Source organism: Python bivittatus, unplaced genomic scaffold, assembly GCF_059951505.1.
Source record: "Python bivittatus isolate LINGU-HERP-01145 unplaced genomic scaffold, Pbiv_v1 ctg000330_np1212, whole genome shotgun sequence".
In the NCBI taxonomy this organism is placed as follows: Eukaryota; Metazoa; Chordata; class Lepidosauria; order Squamata; family Pythonidae; genus Python; species Python bivittatus.
The window spans coordinates 13449229-13470090 of record NW_028277058.1 but is presented as its reverse complement, the minus strand read 5'-3'; the positions used below and the strand labels follow the sequence as shown (position 1 = coordinate 13470090).

The following is a 20862-nucleotide window of genomic DNA, read 5'->3' as shown; positions in this document are numbered from 1 at the left end:
CTCCTTCGTTGCCTGGGCAGTGTGTTTGGGATCACTGTCATGCTGAAAGACCCAGCCACGTTTCATCTTCAATGCCCTTGCTGATGGAAGGAGGTGTTCACTCAAAATCTCACGATACATGGCCCCATTCATTCTTTCCTTTACACGGATCAGTCGTCCTGGTCCCTTTGCAGAAAAATAGCCCCAAAGCATGATGTTTCCACCCCCATGCTTCACAGTAGGTATGGTGTTCTTTGGATGCAACTCAGCATTCTCTCTCCTCCAAACACAACGAGTTGAGTTTAGACCAAAATGTTCTACTTTGGTTTCATCTGACCATATGACATTCTCCCAATCCTCTTCTGGATCATCCAAATGCTCTCTAGCAAACTTCAGACAGGCCCAGACATGTACTGGCTTAAGCAGGGGGACACATCTGGCACTGCAGGATTTGAGTCCCTGGCGGCATAGTGTGTTACTGATAGTAGCCTTTGTTACTTTGGTCCCAGCTCTCTCCAGGTCATTCACTAGGTCCCCCCATGTGGTTCTGGGATTTTTGCTCACCGTTCTTGTGATCATTTTGACCCCACAGGGTGAGATCTTGCATGGAGCCCCAGATCAAGGGAGATTATCAGTGGTCTTATATGTCTTCCATTTTCTAATTATTGCTCCCACAGTTGATTTCTTCACACCAAGCTGCTTGCCTATTGCAGATTCAGTCTTCCCAGCCTGGTGCAGGTCTACAATTTTGTTTCTGGTGTCCTTCCACAGCTCTTTGGTCTTGGCCATAGTGGAGTTTGGAGTGTGACTGTTTGAGGTTGTGGACAGGTGTCTTTTATACTGATAACAAGGTCAAACAGGTGCCATTACTACAGGTAACAAGTGGAGGACAGAGGAGCCTCTTAAAGAAGTAGTTACAGGTCTGTGAGAGCCAGACATCTTGCTTGTTTGTAGGTGACCAAATACTTATTTTCCACCATGATTTGCAAATAAATTCTTTAAAAATCAGACAATGTGATTTTCTGGATTTTTTTCCCCATTTTGTCTCTCATAGTTGAGGTATACCTATGATGAAAATTACAGGCCTCTCTCATCTTTTTAAGTGGGAGAACTTGCACAATTGGTGGCTGACTAAATACTTTTTTGCCCCACTGTACATACAAAGCACATATCCACAGAATGAAAAGCTGATGGAACAGATAATATGTAAAAACCTTTGAACAGTTATAGACTGAACTTAGGGGTCATCCACGTATCTTGCTTGCTACTGTATGTTGCAAAGATGCTGCACTAGCTTCTTTCTTGCTCTCACGCTGTTGCTAAGGCAGGTTGAAGCTTGTCTAAGGTATTTTAGCATGAAAGTAGTGTTTTCCCTGGTATTGTTGCACAAAATGTCCATATTTAGGTTTATGATAATGATGATCTGCCATCAAGTCAATGTCAACTCTTAGTGACCACATAGTCAGATTTTCTCCTGTGTTCTCCCCACCAACCTGGTCTACCAATGTGGCCTCTATTATCATTGTAATTGACTTCATGGTTGTTGTTGGCTGTCCTTTTCATCTCTTTCCTTCCCTCTTTCCCAGCATTATAGATTCTCAAGCGAGCTGAGTCTTTGCATAATGTTTTCAAAATATGATAATTTGAACTTTCTCATTTGTGCCTCAAGTGAGAACGCTGGCCTGATTTGTTCTAGGATGTTTGTTTTTTGCTATCTAGAGTTTTCTCCAACACTACAGTTCAAAAACATCAATACTCTTTATTGCTTCTTCAAAGTCCAACTTTCGCTTCCACAGGACATCACAGAAAAAACAACTGCCTGAACAATTTTGATCTGTGATTAATTGCTAACCCTGGGAGGAAAAGGATAAGCTGAAGGGCTTGGCCCCCATAAGAGGTAACAGCCAAATGTGTGAGATGGCTAGTCCAATCAGAATCAGCTTATAAAGGTGAGTCCAGTAGCAAATCACCAGATTGGTGAAAGAGAAATACGGTGACTGAAGAGTGGATATCTGAGACAGTGGATAAAGTGACGGAAAGCTTGCAAGTAGCTGCCCAACAGGCAGGTCAGCACCATAACAGGAATGAAAAGGAGCAAAAAAAGGACTGGGAAACTTGGCTGAGGCCTTCAGGGCTATAGCTTTCAGAAATGCAGGCTTTTTTTTTCAGTGAAAATACTGATCTCCCAATCTTCCAGTTTGAGATAATGGTATTCCTATGGCAAGCCAGCAAGCAAGTAAGCAAACAAGCAAGGAAGGAGGAAAACGTGACCCTGAGCTATCAAAAAAGAAAGGCAAATCCTGGATGAAGGGGTGTTTGGAAGGTAACACTGAGTTAAAGGGGAAAGCATGATAGGAAACCCACCAGTGCCTGGCTTGATTCTACTCTACATCAAACTGCATGAGAGCAGCAACACTGCCTGGTCTGACTGCTGAGATGCAGTACATGGGGTCTAGGGGCAGTTCTTCTAATACCAACATATTTTCCTATTGATTCAGGAGTTGGAGGAAAGTCCCTTAAAGTGGTCATGAGGAACTGTCCTTAGAGTGCATATTTCTAAAATGGCCTTTGGCCCTTTTGGCTTATATTTGCACTTGTTTTCATTGGCTGGTTTCTTTTCTTTAAAAAAAAAACCTCTCTACCTTTATCGTCTTAATAATTCATATATTGGCTTGGGGACATCTAGCAGAAGCAGAGAAGCTAGGCTATATCATGATGAAATAAACCTTTCTTTTTGAAGCAGAGAGATTTCTCAAAAGCCAACTCCATTTTTAACGTGTGCTTCTTTCTTTATGTAAATGGAATTTGTTTTTCTTCTGCATTGCTTGATTAGCCATGAATATATACTGCTCTGATTTAAAGAGGTAAAAATCCACAGTTCTGTACCTCCAACACATCCTTCCAAACATTACAAATAAAAATGATAATTCCCTTTCCGCTTTAGTCACCTTGAAGCAGGGGGCAATAGTTGACATTCACAAATCATTTCACTAGCTATCACTAATTAAGTGTATTCACTTTATCCATTATATTTTTATTATAGCTGTTTATATTTTTCAGCCTAAAGCTGCTTAAATTCACCCAAGCAGTTTACAACATTGTAATATTGCAAATTAATAAACTGATGCAGGACGGCTACATCTCTTCATGAACTGATTCAATAATGTCAGTGTTAATATCAACTGTACCATTTTCTAAATAATTATATATTTTATTGAAAGTCCTTATGTTACTCTTTAGCCATAACTTGAAAAGCAGCTTAAAGAATCCTTTCCTCACTTAAATGGATCTGTAATCTAAACGATGTGCATTTCTCAATTTCAATAGAAATTACTAATGCTCTAAATAAAAGAAATAAGAATTTGAACTGAATGAAAGCACACATTCTGATCTGTGATATAAAAACCCCACAATATAAAAATCTGCACACGCTCCTGTATTGCTTTAAGCCAGTAAATAAGCATCATGCCAATGTAAGCAATTTGTTTCCCATTTGTTTCCCACTATCACATTTGGTTGTTTTGGGGAGGGCGGGGGGGGCAGAGAGATAAATAAACCCCAAACTCAAAGCTTCATTTTATGTCCAAATTCAGAATTACGATGAAAGAAGCCTGGATTTGTAGAAGCATAATAATCCTGGCCTAAAGTTGATTTAAAATTCTCAATTGTTGGGAGCAATTAATTACAGTTCAGTGCTCACATATAAGACAAAAGTAGCCTTTCCTAGCTTTTTACCCACTGCTGTGGAAAGAGGGGCAATGGAGCAATGTGGAAATAAACAGGGGGCATGCCCAAATATACCACTCAATTCCATCATGGTTTATTCAGTCAGGATCCTTGTTTCAAAAATGAAGCAACTATGGCTTTGAGAGACTGGTGAATAACTTTGCCTAGTTATTCCTTCCTCATTAAAAAAGTAGAGAAGGTATAGTATTGGTACCTATGTTAATAATACATATCCACAAGTGACAGAAAATGATGGTTGTCTGGGATACCACTCAGTTCTTACTAACAAGGTGCTAGAATACTCTTACAACAGTCAGAGGTGACAATGTACAATACTTACTTGATGATGTCCCCTTCAAGAGCAATCACTCGTTTAATGATCTTCTGTTCTGGGTTTCTTGGAGACCTGGGTGGGAAAAAAAGGGAGGGGGAGATTATTCACTCAGTAGTGTTCTCATTGTTTTAAGAAAATGAAGAGAAAAACCAGCCTGAGAATTAGGACTGTGCAAGTTGTTAGAGGTTTTGGCATTCTGCCTGATGTGGCATCCATCATTGCAGAAGTGAAGCCAATGCTACCACTCTCATTTCAATCTATGTTGCAGAAAAGGGGGCAAGTGCTAGAAAAAATAACTAAATTCCAAGACCAAGGTAATTTATTCTCTTGCTGCTGCAAAATAAATGCAGAAAATATTCATCGGTGATCAAATTAGTGCCCTGTTATAGATAATGCTGAGATGGATTCAGATATTTAAATATGAATTTACTACTAAATGCCAACACAGTAGCATACATAAACATTTATGTCAGTCATTTATTTCAGAAAGTAAATGGAAAATGAGATGAAAATTACACCATCTGATGAAGACAACTCTTCTAAAAGCATTTTTTTTAAAAAATGAAGAGAGCTCCATACTACTTGGATGGAACATAATTTAAAAAGATGCGATAGTGACAGCAGTTATAAGACATTCCACTTAGTTTTAAAAAAGGCTACAGAATCTGCTCTGTTTATCCAACAGCTTCCTGTGCTACTTACTGTATAATATAATGTTCAGAAATTATACAGGTAGTCCTTGTTTAGCGACCGTTCACAGTTACAACATCCAGTCCTTGCATTTGTGACCTTCACAGGTCTGTAAAGCAAAAGATGTAAGGTCATAAGCACAGTCATGGTTTCACTTAGCAACTGCTTTGCTTAACAAATGAGTTGCCAGTCCCAATTATGGTCACTAAATGAGGACTACATGTATGTAGCTTGTGGTGCTAAACTGATATCCTTTGCTTGATAATATCTAGAAAGTCCAGATAATTACAAGCCCATATTCAGCACAATATTAAGCAGGCAACAGAACTCTACCTTGGTCCAGAAAGACCATTAACTAAAAATATTTGTTAATATTTTAAGGAAATACAACATATTTTTATATGTATGTATGTATGTGTATGTATATATATATATATATATATATATATATATACACACACACACATACATATAGTTATATTTCAAGGTGCTTCATAGAGTTCAGTGGGAGTTATATATAGAACTGTGGCTTTTACTATGTATATAGACATCTGCATACCATCCTTGAATTAAAATCTTCCAGGAGATTTATTATCACCAACAAAGGCACACTATACATATAATAAAACCAATTAAAAGTAGTTCTAAAATAACCACAGTAGGGAAGAAAATGCATCTGAAATCCAAAATATAAGTAGATGCATCTGGTGAGTTTTGCTACAAATTCTACTGCATAATACCATTGTTTCCTAAACCATGGTTCTGCAAGCACCTTCAAAAGCCTTGGACACCTCACCGTTCCTTTTCTTTCAACATATCTTTCTGAAAAGTGAATTTTTAAAATGTAGCTCCACCTAGATCAAGTATTGAAACAGGCTGAATGTTACAACAACTGAGATTTATTAACTTTGCAAATCTCACTCCAGACAGTGAAAATATTTGATATCACATCATCTATATATGCATACATTTCATTAAGATTTGTAATAGATAATTAATGTTTTATTTCAGTATTCTCCCCTTCTCCTTTTGCTGTATAAGCAATACGGAACTGGGAACAGTGCAGTATTTGTTAGCTTTTTAAAACTTCAAGGATGGAAATCTAAGTTTCTCAATATATCTGGCTTTGTGGGATCAGTCCTTTAGAAAATGCTATCTTACCAATCATGGTTATAGCTTAATTGGCACTTGGGCATGTACTTATTAACAAGATATGAAACTGGTTCTTTTGTAGAATACAATGTTATAATGACAAGTTACTGACAAATCTTAATTTTAGGGCAGTAAATAAACCTCAAGAAGTTGTCAATGTAATGGGAAATTCCCACATAAAATTATGTTGGTATACCAAAAAGTATAACATTATTAAACTAATTTATGAAGAAGTTCTATGATATTTCTTAAATCTTGGATCCAGATCATAGTTGCCAAGCTCTCTGTAAAGCCTCAGTGATTATATCATTATCTGGTATGTATGTATGCATGTATGTATGTATGTATGTATGTATCTCCCTTTGGGGGAGATGGGTGGCATATAAATTTAATAATAAATAAAAAAAATAAAAAATGTATGTATGTATGAATGAAACGTATTTGGATGCCACTACACTGATTTTGGTGGCCTACATTATTGCTATTACTATTGTTTCTGTTCACTTTATATTAAATTGTAGAATGCTCACAATTTTTAAAAAAATCCCATTATTATTTATCTACACAGAGTAGTATTTATGTTTATTTGATTATATGCCATCAAGTCATTTTCAACTCCTAGTGACCACATAGACAGAACTTCTCCATGATGATCTATCCCTAACCTGTCTTTCAGGTCTCCCAACAATGCACTCATGGCCACTGTAACTGAGTCCAGCCACCTTGCTGCTGCTGCTGCTGGTCAGCCTTGTGAGAGGAAAAAACTGATTTATTAATACTTAAGGCCTTTGTTAATTGTAACATACAAATAAAACAAGTTTATAGAGCAATAAATAAAATTGCTATGTGGACTAAAGTTTTCAGTCATGGACAGGAAGTTGGAAAATAGATGGACAAGGTAAAGTGCTGACAGAAGGAGTATGACAGGAGAAATGGAACAGGGAAGTATGGTAAAATTAGCACCAAGGACGTTATGAATCAGTTGCTAATCCTGGGAGTCATGTCTGTGGTCTGCGGTTTTTGAGGATAAAAAGGATTGCAAAAAGGGGGTCGGGGCCACTTGGCCAAGCTGTCTTACCTGACCACTTGCTCATGCTGGCCCTCATTGCAATGTGAATCTAAGCAATCTTGTATGCTATTGGTTGAATTTTACTTGCTTATTGAACTAACATTTAATAAAGTTTTTAGAACTTTGAAGTGACTTATGTTCTGGTGTGTCTGTCTCCCGTGTTTAACAAGGTTTTTCCCCTGACAGCCTCTTCTCTTTCCTTCCACCTTTCTCAGAATTACAGCCTTTTCCAGAGAGCTGGGTCTTCGCATAATGTGTCTGAAGTAGGATAATTTGAGCCTGTTCATTTTCCCTCGAGTGAGAACTCTGGGTAGATTTGTTCAATGAACCATCAGTTTGTTGTGTTGGCTGTCCATGGTATATTCGGGCATCTTCTCCAACACCAAAGTTCAAAGGTATCAATACTCTTCCTATCCTGCTTCTTTAAAGTCTAAGTTTCACTTCCAGAGAGTGTCACAGGGAATACCATGGCTTGCACAATTCTGATCTTCATAGGCACAGACACGTCCCGGCATCTGAATATCTTTTCCAAGGCTTTCGTGGCTGCTCTCCCAAGTGCTAGTCTGAGACATATTTCTTGACTGTTTGTTCCTTTATTGATAGTTGATCCCAGAAGGCAGAAGCTATTTATTTATGTATTTATATTACAGCTGAAGAGAGAATTTCCGTGTAACCTCAAAGATTTTGGTGATGCTAACATTTTGGTGAAGTAAAAGTAGTTACTGCTACTGGGGAACTCTTCTGTTATGATCATTTTACTCCTGCCTCTGTTCTGATTAGAGCTTCTGAGGGAACAGCTCCCCTGAAGGATTCACAAAATGAGTTATTTAATCTGTATATGTACTTACAGTATTTGATGCTTTCCTCTTGTTATAAGGGAAAATAAGTTGGAGGATCAGATTGGTTTTCCCCATTTCATTTCAACATTCACACACTTTTAGCAAAACTGCTTTAGCCCATTTTATGTAGTGGTAATTGTACTAATGTAAACAGCCTCACATTTTAACTTCATCCTTTCAGAATTCTTCCATTGTTCTTCATTTAATTTCACAGGTTTTGTTTTAACCGATCCATCAAAAGTACTTCTATTTAGTTAGTGAGGTGGGGTGTTGTTTTTTGGTTATTTATCAACTGACCCTGAAGTTTAATTTTCATCCATTCAAAATAATCAGAGTACCTTAAAGAAACATCTTATAGAAATAATTAAAAAGTAATTGTTTTCTGCTAATAACGATGCATATTTGATAGAAAGAAAACAGGAATGAAAGAAAGCTCTGTAAATTTATCTAACAACTTAATAATACCTTCCTAGAAAATTCTTTTAACTAATATTTTCAGATAGCTAAAACTTATTTACAAGTAGTTTGTCATCAGACTTTACAGAAAACTAGGAAGGAAATCTGAAGGATCCACAAAACCCTTAGGAGTCTTATTACATAAAAGCCTTAGAAGTGCTATTAAAACAGTTTGATTTCTTATAAAACAGCACAGAAACTATATTTACACAAAATGCCAACTGCAATATAATATTTACTATTTTTACCACATATATTCATTAGTTGATGGACCAGCAGATTGCTTCATTACTGATAATCTGGAATCATCTTCAATTCTAGCTCACTGCTTCAGCTTTCAATAGCATCTTTGTGGTCAATCTTATGCAATCTATCCTTAGTAAGATTGGACATCTAAGTTTTTATCCAATTACTTTATGCATTGCTTTTATCCACTACTTCTGAAAGTAATCCTAGCAGGTAAAAATACAAAATTGTACTAGCATTGCTGACATGGATTTGAAGCATGGGCAGGCTGTATCTTGAATCAGAGTTTAAACACTATATGCCCATCTATCTGAAATGGGGAACGTGTCACCCATCAAATGCTGTTCAACTACAATTTCTCATGATGGCTAGGTTGCTGGGAGCTGGGAGCCATACGTTCTTTATGCTACCGTAAGGCACAGAAGAGAAATGGCAAGCTCTGTTATATTTAATATCTATTTAAGAGCCAAATGTCATATAAATAAACTGAGGAAGACCACTCTTTCCATATGCAGATAACTATTCCAGAAAAGCTCATTAATATATTAACATTACACTTCTTAATTATCTGATTTTTACTTTCTCGTTCTTTTTTTCATTTATAAAATCTTATGTTTTAATCACATACTCTCTAAAAACTATCAAGAGCATTTCATGTTTGGGAGTCTGAAAATAGGATCTTACTAAAGTTTTCCACTTATCAGCACTCACTGAAGTCTAGCTATAGATTTGCACTTAGTAAGGGAAGGCCACTGATTTATATTAACTGCCAAAGGGCATTTAGAAAATAACATCAAATATGAAAGGAGCCTATTTCCTGCTGGGCATGCAGCCGCCTAATAAGAGGCAGAGTAACCCAGAATTCCTAGATAACAGACAGATAAGATAGTCAGACTTAATACGAAGCAAATGTAATTACGTTTTCCAATAAACTTCAGTATTTACAATCTCATGTACAAAGAACTTAGTTTTCTGTTCCACAATGAGTCAATCTAAACTATGACATCATAAAAAAAAAAAGTTTGGTTTCAAAGGGCATATATCTTACAGAGATATATGCACAGAACAAACTGAGGTAAACTGAGACTATTAATTCATTACCCTAAATCATTCAATGCAATTTAAAGATGGAGTATAACCATAAGGAATGTTACATCATATTGTAGATACTATCGTGATATTCACGATTGGTCAGAAACAATCCAGTCTACATGCCACTATAAACAACACAAAAATAACCAAGAATCATGGCAGAATGTTCTACTTCTATTCCTCAAGGACTACTAGTGTCTTTTGAAAGCAGACCAATGTTGTTAAAACTTACAGGCTTCTAAATGTCTGGGATAACCCATAAACAAATGCTTTATATATATACTTTTAACCTAAGCCAAAAGAAATCAGAATACATAACAGAATAAAGTAGCATATGATCAGATTTATGACATAGCAGTTGTCACTGCCCAGTATCTAGAAAGCTCAGAAGTCAGTTATTTCTAAAGATATAAGATGTTCCTATCTTTTGGGCTAGGATTTCTTCTTTGGGCCCCACATTAATTCATAACACCCCCAATAATTGTCAATACTTTCTAATTCTAATGACTATATTTCAGTTTCTTCTAAGGAACAGCAATACCTCAGTAGTATCCATTCTGCCTATTGCTTATCAAACTCTTACTAACTAGGAGAAGACAGCTCCTACAGAAAACAAATGCTCTTGCTTTTATAGCTGACTACAACATTTGAGAAGAGGGGGGCTCCAGTCTGGCTATAAAATAATGTCTATTGGTTCTAGCCAGTGCTTGAAATGGCTGTTTGCCTTCTAACAGAAGAACTGTTTTCCAAGTTTCTGGCTTGCAATATTGACTTGAATTCTGCACCCTCATTCAGTTCCTGCGGGCAGCCTCCTGATATATAGGTTCACCTAAATGTTTGCTTTAAGCAGATGCTGGATTTTGTAAAATTAAGGCAATGGTATTCTTGGCTTTTAACATTTTACTTTGCTATTTATACACTTGATAATTTTCATAATTATCTTTCAGAAAAGTATCAAATAAATAAGCATTCTGTACAGCGAACATGATGAAAGATACTATGAGCAACGGAAAGGTCAGTTCCCATAAAATTCCATCTGGTTTCTCCATTAAAAGATGAAGTCTTACTAAATACAGCTCCAATGACCCACATCTGCCACTTGTCCATGTTATATAAATAATAATTTTATTTCATTAAGAAAGAAATTATACCAACTGGCTTAGTAATTCAGTAATGCCTGATGAGTGCAACATTTCCATTGCATAACATTATGTTTTAATTGGTTTTAATTTAACAACCCTAAATACTATTTTGTCATAATGCAAACTCATGAATTTCATTCCATTATTAGGTATTCTAATGATTTTTCAAAATTTACTTAAGATGTCTAAACATTTTGAACTAATTTTTACAAAAGAAACAAGTACAGTCCAGAATGTAAACGCTACACCCTGAAATAGAATTAAGTTAGATGTTAGCATATCATCCAAACCTGAATATCTGGACAAGTGGACAATATTTTGAATTTAATACAATTCAACACCAGACAAAAGGTACAACTGCTTCAATTAAGCTGAAAGTCAATTGACTGTCTGATACATATTGCTAACACATCAATGCTTAGATCTATTATTTACTTCTCTGGGTTTCTTTCATTTTACCTGTTCGTGGAAAAGCTGAAATCAAGACACAACTGATTTGTACAGTTGAAAGCTCAGGAAACAACTAAGAAAAGCAAATACCAAGGAAAACAAACCTACAACTTCCAGCAGAGGACACATTTAAACTGAGATTCCTAATTATATTATCTTGTGGGTACTCCTTGAATCATTAAGTGAAGTGTCTCAGCGCCTTAAGCACGCTAATTAACCTAACTCTACTCTGGCAAGTGGCTATATTTTCCATATAGTTTTCATTTTCTTCAAGAGATTAAGGGTTATTTTCAAATATGTTTCTCAGTCGAGAATTAATAAAAGAGAACAGTAATGAACCATCTTTTCATTGGTTTCAATAATACTCTACCATAAGGTTTAGTTTTAGCAATCTAAAAAGAAAGAAGACTTGTCCTGCTTACATAAACTGGGACAGACAATTCCCATAGGCAGTTCATGACAGTTGTGATTAACATCCATATCTTTATATTTAGTGGGGTAGGTACAATTCACAGAATATAGCAGAAAGGTATTTAATAAGAAGGGCTTATATCCTAAAAAACTGAGAAAGATGTATTCAGTTTTTAAAACAAAAAACAGGTGCTTAATGTTTAAATTAAAATATCAGAATTATGACCAATTTTTGCATTTCAGGCATTTAGAATCAAAATCTTCCATTTTTAGAGATATACCCATGTTAGATGGCTGCAGGAAAAAAGAGAGCAGTAGAGCCTAAAGATTAATGAATTTATTATGGTTTCACAGGCTAGATTCTACTTTGTCCAGATTCATGAAGTGTTATTTTCATTTGGCAGGAACATAGGTGCAGAAGATATAAATAAACTTGTACATACACTCACATTTTGTGACAATTATATAATGCACACACTTCTGTGATACCTACAATAACTCTAAAAAATACAGGACCCCCCCAAAAAACTCAATGATTATTTGCAGCAGTGATAATTGATGATATAACATCACTCAGTGTCCTACTTTGTTATTAGTGCTTAGGATAATAATTTTCTTGATAATACTGTAGAAAAAGAATCTTGCCTTTTATGGAGTATGAAGACCAATATAAGCATTTGTCAGACTTCAATTCATCATTGTTGAAAACATTTTTTTTCTTCCCTCTATTCTACTAACTTATAACTTATTTTGTATATCAAATGTAATCTTGTAATTGGAAGCTGAAAACATTTCTCCTTTCCTTACCATTTAAAATGTAGAAAAGATAGTTTCACTTTTTTTAGCTTGAATTGTACGATCTTCCTCCAATATAATGTTTTATGCTATGCCATTGGTGGTATTTTAGCACAGAGCAAACCAGCATCTTTTAATTATTTATTTTATATTGAAGATATATTGTCAACAAAAACAAAAAAGGGAGAAAATAATATAAACTTCAGGGCAATTACCTATACTATGAGTGTGTATCTATAGAAATATTTCTACCAACCCAATTCAATATTTCTAGCACTAATAAACTGAATTAATTTTAGCACTGTAAAATAAAACATATCCTCACAAAAGCCTGGTTTAACTTAAAGTGAAAGTAATAACCAATGTGTGATTGATTAGCAAGCAAGCATAGTGATGGAACTGATATTTAATTCCATTCATGTAAATCTAGCACCCTAGTCTCAACATCACGTTAATTTTCTGCAAATGTCTCCTTTAGATGCTAGTTGGCTAGCTATCTCCTACTGATATAGCAGTATCAATCAAAGACTATATCTTGACTTGTAGTCATGTAGAGTCCTTTTCTAAGAATATGCTATCACTTATTACAGCAAAAATATTTTTTTGGAATTAAAGGTGTGGAAATATTACAGTGAGTATCTATGCAAGAAGGATTGGATTCAAGAGATTGATCCATGTTTGAAAAGGCAATCTTATCTACTAATCAAAAAAATGACTCCCTATGGTCTTTTATAGCATAGATTTTATGACATCTTATGGTGTTAGAGATTTATTTGAGATTTGTTTAATATATGGCATATATAGTTTCCCCCCTTTCTGCTACTTTTGTTTTTGTTTTGTTTTGCTTTGTTAATTTGGGTAGCTATATTTTTTCATATTTTTTCATTTTTTTCTGTTTTTTTCATATTTTGTATTCTTTTTCTGTTTCTTTTTGCAAAACTTGCTATGATAAATACTTTAAAAAAGTATCTGTTCAATGACTGCTTTTCTTTGGATCCTGTGTCTGAACCTAATGATATAAATACCACTCAGCAGGTATTACATATGCTGGCCATTCTTGTGTGACCCTGGCTCAAATAATGGGAGTTATTTTGGTTAGGCATCCTGTGATGCATGATTGACAAAGAAATCAGGTACAAGAACAGAATCAAAGAAATAATGGTAGCATTTATGGACATATTTTAAATGCTATATAGCCAATAAAACACTATAGTTTCAGGCAATTTTATACAGACACTGTGTTTGTTGCCCACAAACTACTAATTATAGCTACTATGGTACATATCCTGAAAGCAAAGCAATAGCGGGGCTTTAATTGAGCTTTATGTACATAGAAAGTTGTGACCTTTAGTGATGAAAAGGTCGTGGGTATGCACCACTTTTGAGCTATATAGAATCTTCCTGGAGTTGCACTAATGGGAGCTATTAAGCATCTGGCAGAACACAATACATGGGAGATGAGTTTTTCAGCAGTCCAGACCTTTCAGTCCTCTATGTAACATGAAGCAATCCCTTTTCAAAGGTTCAGAGGAGCTTAGATTATGATTCTTTGCACAGGAATTCCCAAGTAAAGAAAATGTAATGAGAACTAGTTCACAGAAAGTTGTATTACAGTCACAACACTTCCATCAAAACGAAACAGAAAAAGTGAAATCTCAAGACATTTTTCAGGTCATAATCCTATTACTAAAGATGTATTCAAGTGGTAACCATTTACTTTTGTTCTTACCTTAAAAAAAAAAAAATCTAAGGTTTTCAGAGTTTTAAAAATCTTTGAGGGACATAGGATCATGCAGATCATTTAGAGACAAAAGGTTAGTTAAATGCTGAAAGCAACTGTAATGCTTAATGAAAAATAGCAGTTTTAAAAAAGCAGCTTTCTTATTTTGAAGGAGGAGGGAGAGATTTTCAAATTACCCAAGGAAGATAAAATATTGGTGGGAGTGAAAATTACTGTAGAGAAGCAGAAAGATATAGAGATATGTATTTCATGGTTTCTGTTTAAATGGTTTTGACCTTTTCTCTGCATTTCTCCCTGAAGTAATACAATTTTATCCACTCCCAAATAAAAATAACAATAATAAATTATAATTTACATGCACAAAATCTACATAAGTACAGCCCTGTTATGAGAATATTGGCTTCATCGTTTTGATTTCCTGTCTAATTGCACATACCGTTTAAATGAATCGTCAATACTGAAAGAATTAATATAATTTATATCTTTCTTTAAAGTCCAGAGCCAATGTTAGATAACAATTAGTCCTGTGAGTAAATGCATGAGAAAGCATCCATCTATTTTAGCTAATGTATGTCATAATTGAAAAGGTTTATTTGATCATTTCTTTCAACAGGATTAATTTTAGCTATCCACTAAAATCATGATGTGGTGTATATGTAACATATTCTAGCATTTTATTTAAAAAAAACAAATATGCCATGTCTATTTACACACAATTTCACTTTTGAATGTGGAAATAGTTTTGAAAAGTTTCAGTTTAAGGTGATTTGAGAAGACATCTCCTGGGAGGTGGAAACAGTTCAAACAGTTTGGAAACTTAAGTAAAGAATGAGTTCAGGAAAAGATTGTTTAGTTGTGTCTGCCAAACTGAAAGGCATAAGACTGGGCATCAGATTGGGAATGACCAGAATTCCAGGTTAAGATACAATACAGTATTAATAAGACGGACAGTCCATAAGGTATTAAACTGGGAAACATCTCATTCTCCAGATATTGTTGAATTATAGCTCCCAGAATACCACTGGCAGTAGAGTCAATGGCAAGAGCCAGTGGTGTCAGCAGGGGAGCATGAGAGAGGGGGTTTGCCCTGCCTCTTTTCTATATGTGCCATGATGTCACAGGCACACCCAAAAGGGACAGAGCTTGTGGAAGAATGTCACAATTCTGCTTTTGTCATTCTGACAACAGCAATGAGTTCCAGTGGATGTTGCTGGCTAGGAGCTGAAGGTTAGCAACATCTGGTGGCCTTCGAGTACCCCATCCATGAGATAAAATAAAGGGGCTTACAAAATAGAAATAAAAATAACTTCAGCATGTTTCACTATTTCAGAATTATGCAATAAAGATAGCCACCAATAAGTAGATTCCCTTCTTCCAAGTAATCTACCTTATAAACTTATCTTACTTATCTACTGTGTGAGCAGTAACAGGCATTCCATGCTGTGCCCTGTGCCTCCACTGTTCGGCAAGCTTCATTGGTTCCCAGTTGGCTTCCAGGGTCTGGTTGTCACCTATAAAGCCTTTCGTGGCATTTGGCCTGGTTATCTGAGGGACTGCTTATCTGTAATTTTTTTCTGCCCACCCACTATGTTCGGGCAGAGTGGGAGCACTCCAGTCCCTTCTATCAAATGTTGTTTTGGACTGAGGAAGCATGCCTTTTCTGTCACTGCCCCCACCCCCCACCCTCTGGAATAGCATTCCTCCAGAGATACGGATGGTGCCCATCCTCCTGAATTTCCAGAAAGCCCTCAAACCCTGGTTTGGGATTAATCTGTTTAGGGGCCTCTCGTCTTGCTTTTTATTGGTCCATTGGAGTTGGGTAGCTTATACATTCTAAATAAATAAATAAATATTGTGTCTGTTTTTTAGCCTAGGCTGTCTTGTTTTGTCTATGTTTTAACTGTTTTTAACTGTGTTTTGGATCTTGTAAGCCACCCAGAGTCTTCTGGAGTGGGTGGCCATAACAAATTCAATGAAACAAACAAACAAACAAACAATTAAATCTTAGAGTTCTTTTCTCTTTGTGTTGTCACAATATAAGAACATGTTAAGCATCAAGGTTAAGCACCCCTTAAAAAATTGGAATAAAATACCCCCCCCCAATTCATCTGGAATGAGAGGCTTTTTCCCTGCACATCTGGTACTGTTACAAATCACTCTGCTTTCACTAGCTCCACATTTCCTGGGAGACAACCACAACAGCAAGACAACACCTGCTACCTCCATTGTATGGATAGTTGAGACAAATGTGTTATCCGTCTGGAATAATAAATGTTTTCTTAGCTTCTGCCCTTTCCTTCATGGAAAAGGTACAAGAAATTAGATATAAAAAGGAAGAGTTAAAGGCCTAATCTGGCACATTAAAGAAAAACACTCAATACAATCCCTTCAAAGTTGTTTCTTGCATTTCTGGTGGGAATTAATGAACACATCAATTCTGCAAGCAGTAAAACACCTGCAACGGGATGGAGTCTCCCATTTCCAGACCTTGGAAGATTTGCTGATTTCTGCTCTGTGCAATTCCAAAGTTTTAACTGAATCATTTAAACACAAATTCTTGCTCCTTTTTGATGCAGTTAACTACTATGCTTTTGTTTATTTTATCAGGTCTCAGGCTGAAGGCAAGGTTGCAAAATGAAATGAAGGTCGATAGTCTCATAGGAGATAACTTGAAACAAATACTAAATCATATGGTTATAATTAGAGCATGTAATCTAGGTCAGTTGTTTAAATTCAGCCTAACTGGATAGAACTAAAAAAATCAAGGGCATCTGATGGCTGGTTTACAAATGTTTGAACAGGAATATATGATTGAAAGACTTGCTTTTAATAAAAGGTATCAAATCCAAATTCATAATTAAAACACTGGAATCCACATTGCTGTTTCACAAATTATATGAATTTCATGACAAATAGACATCTTCTCAACTATTCTTTATTTTTTTAGCAATGCAGTTGTAACTGTAGGAATTAACTTTATTTTTGATACATTATAGTTAATACAGTTCTTGAGGCAGCCACAACTTTTTTTCAGATTTTCACAGACGCTTAAAAAAGTGTTTGGGCAAGGTCTCAGTTACATTTTCCAACTCATTTTTGAATCATGCATACAACACGCACAGGTTGCACAAATTACAAGGTAACAAGCTTACTGTGTAAAATCTAGCTAAGTTCAGTAGTTCATCCTTCTTGTCCTGTTCAGTCAGTATACCAGTCTTTTTCCCTTCTCATTCTAGTACACATGTTGAGGGGAAGTGTTTGCATGGAGAACTTCTCTATCCATGGAGATCCCCACTGAATGCAGATGGGTCTGAAGGCACTGCAGTTGAGCTGACCAGAGTGGCAGCAGTTCTCAATAATGAATGGGAGCAGTGCAGAACATAGCTGGAGTAGAGCATTGCTGAGGATGTGGTGCTAACAAAACAAGTACAGTGGTACCTCTAGTTACGAACTTAATCCGTTCCGTGACTCTGGTTGCAACTCGAATTGGTCTCAAGTCGAGGTAAATTTTCCCATAAGGTTCAATGTAAATACTGTTAATCCGTTCCGCCCTCAGAATTTGGTCGCACCTCGAAGTAAATTTCCCCCATAAGGTTCAATGTAAATACGGCTAAACAGTTCTGAAACATATGCATTTTATTTTTAAACCTCAAAAACCTTCCAAACGCCACAAAAACCTTCCAAATGTCACAAAACACACCACAAGCCTCACCAAACGTCTCCTTGCTACCGCGATCTCACCCACAGGAAGCCGCGACCGCGTGGCAGCAGGGAAAATGGCCACGGATCTGGTTCGTAAGTAGAGGCAAGTTTGTAAGTAGAGGTAAATTTTTGGGGCCGGAGCTGGTCGTATCTTGAAAATTTCATAAGTAGGGGCGTTCATAAGTAGAGGTACCACTGTAGGTGCTGGCAGAGCAAGAGTGACCCAGACATATCCAGACTGGCACAATCAAACAAGCCCAGTTCAAGCCCCAAACACTAGCACAGCCAGATACTGACCTGGGCACTCACACAACTGGTTGGCAGCAACCAGCAGATGATTGTCAACTTCAAAAGAGCCCAAGAACACTGGCAAGTCTTTCCTCAAAAGACCCCGGCACTGACATTAGGAAAGCCCAGGTGCAGGCAAAATCAAGCAGCCCAAAGCACGGGCAATCATGAAGTTTCATCAAAGGCAGCCATCACCAATCAGTTGAAGTACCTGATGGCAGTCAGAGCCTTCCAGAAGAGTCCTGCTTCAAGAGGGCATTAGCTTTAAGAGCAAGAGAGAGGATGGGTTAAATCAAAGAAGTCAGAACAAAGTACAAGCAAAATAATAATAAAATAATTTATATCTAATTGAGAATAGAGGTATAGATAATAAAGTAAGATATTTTCTAGAAATTAGGAAAACAAAATCCTTTAACTCCAAGTAAATTTGTATTTTGTTATATTTTTGTAATAAAAATTCAATTTGAAGGAAATTCTTTTGCCTTCTGACTGCTTCTTTCATTGCCCCCCAAACACAGCCTGTGACCAGCTTTTTCAGAAAGTTCAGATGAAGTTATAGAAATACAAGTAATGAGAAATGGTTACAAGTCGAGTTAATAAACTAAAAATAAATCAACCAACACCTTATCCATGCAAGAGTCTTAAATATCTTAAATATGAAATGGCAGGTATTTTCACAAAAATATGCAACTTTGCTTTACCAGTGTACTGTCTCCAATATTTAAACAGGGATTAAGAGGCAAAAACGGGAAATGAACCCATTCTTAAATTAACTGGGCCAGTTGGTTTAATAGCTACTCCAGGGGAAATGGTTCAAAAGATTATTAAAAAAAAATAAATAAGGAGGCCCTTAGACTAAGAAGACCTGTTCAAAAGGAACCAATATAGCTTCCACTTTGCCAAAATTTTGCACCAAAGGCTGCCATCCAAACTCAGATACTAATGGATAAAAGAATAGATTTTTCATGAATTATCAACTGGTAAAAAACATAAATCAGATAGCGTACAAGTGACTATACTTGTAGGTGCTGGCAGATACTGGGAGCGGTGCTTTTCGATTTGCATATCAATGATTGACAGCTAAGGCTGAGTAGTGAAGTGGTCAGAGTGGTAAAATCTAAAAGGAACTATGGAAAGCTCCAAATGGATCTCCCCAGTAGGTGAATGGGCAATGTGTATAAACTAATACTTGTTGGCACAAAACAATCAAAATATTACTGGCAATGATCAATGGGAAAGACCTCTCGGAGTCCCAAGGGATAGTTCAATAAAAATGTCAATCCAATATGTAGCTGCTGTAAAAGAGGAAAATTCCATGTTTGCAATTATTAGGGAACTGAAAAGAGAACTGCTTATGTAATAATGCAATTTCATCAATCCACATGTCAACACTTGGAGTATTGGATAATATTCTGATCACCACATCTTTAAAAAATATTATAGAATTTAAAAGGGTGGGGGGGAAAGGCAATCAAATGATTGATAACAGTGGACAATGGGAGAATTACAGACACATATCTAAAATCATGCATGGTACATTTAATATGGAAAGAAGAAGAAAGAACTAAAGATTATAGTTAAAGGAGAAGACCCACTAATACAGAATGGAGGAAAATATTGTAACGCTGGAAAAATTCAAGGATATTTGGCAACAATGTACTTTCTCTTAAGATTGTCTGATACTATAAAAATGGGTTTTAAAGTGGAGATAGAAGAGAATACAACTGAGAATCGGGCTGTTTTGGATATGGATTTAAAAATGAGAGGATACAAGAATGATATTGACAAAGATGCTATGCTGATATTTTGATAGCTGAAAGGGACACACAAATAATAAATCAGAAGAGTGACTTGAATGTGTGGATTTCAACTCAGAAGAGTGACTTGGACAACTTTTTTTATCTTGGACTTACAAAAGAGATGTGTTATACTTACGAAGGAATTCCTGAGAAAAGATAAAGAGAGAATTAAAAGAAATCAGCTTTGGGGACACTACTTAAAATGAATAAACATTAAGACTTTTAAAACCAAAAAGAATTATAAAGTCGGTTTGTTTGATCAAGATGTTTTTTCTTCTAGTGGCTTTTAATGGGTTTTTCTTGACCAGGACAGAATGATGAGGCTTTAAAGATTTGTTTTTAGATAAGACATGGGAAGAAGATATTTTTTGTTGTATATTAAGAGAAAGTGATGGGCTATGGTGTTAAAATTGAAGGAAAGTGTTAAAGTTACAAAGAAATTTTTGAGAAGAGACGAAGAGAAAATGATAAGAAATTAAATTGTGGGATACTATTTGAAGGGATTAAAGATTAAGATTTTCAATATGTTGTTGTTTCTGTCAGCTCTTAATGGATTTTTTTCTTGATTAAGTTTGAAAGAAAAGGCTTTAAAGGTTTGTTTATAGATATAAGATAAAATATGGGAAGAAGAGACTTTTTTGTTGCTGTATTTTAAGAAAAAATGATGTTATTGTGTAAAGTAAAGGGATATGAAATTGATTTACTTGTTTAAGGTTAAAACATATTTATTGTTACTTCTGGAAACTCTTAATGGACTTTTGCTGATTAAGACTGAATTATGAAGCTTTATTATAATAGCTAAAATATGAAATATGGGATAAAGAGGTTTTTGGTTGAAATGTTAGGTAATAAGTTATTGAAATTGTACTTGTCTTGATGAAAGGGGAACCCATTGCTTTATATATCTTTTTTCTTTATATATCTTTTTTTCTCTCCCTTCCCCCCCCCTTT

The 20862-nt window shown here is 35.8% G+C and overlaps 1 protein-coding gene across 3 annotated transcripts in view; it reads right to left on the bottom strand.

The window, feature by feature from the left end:
• Window positions 1-20862, bottom strand: part of IMMP2L (inner mitochondrial membrane peptidase subunit 2) — a 443311-nt gene that overhangs the window by 153350 nt on the left and 269099 nt on the right. For all 3 annotated transcript variants that reach the window (XM_088141726.1, XM_088141727.1, XM_088141728.1), the window contains exon 4: window positions 4046-4111. In XM_088141726.1, coding sequence (XP_087997852.1) covers window positions 4046-4111 — 66 coding nt within the window. The remainder of the gene's footprint in view (window positions 1-4045; window positions 4112-20862) is intronic.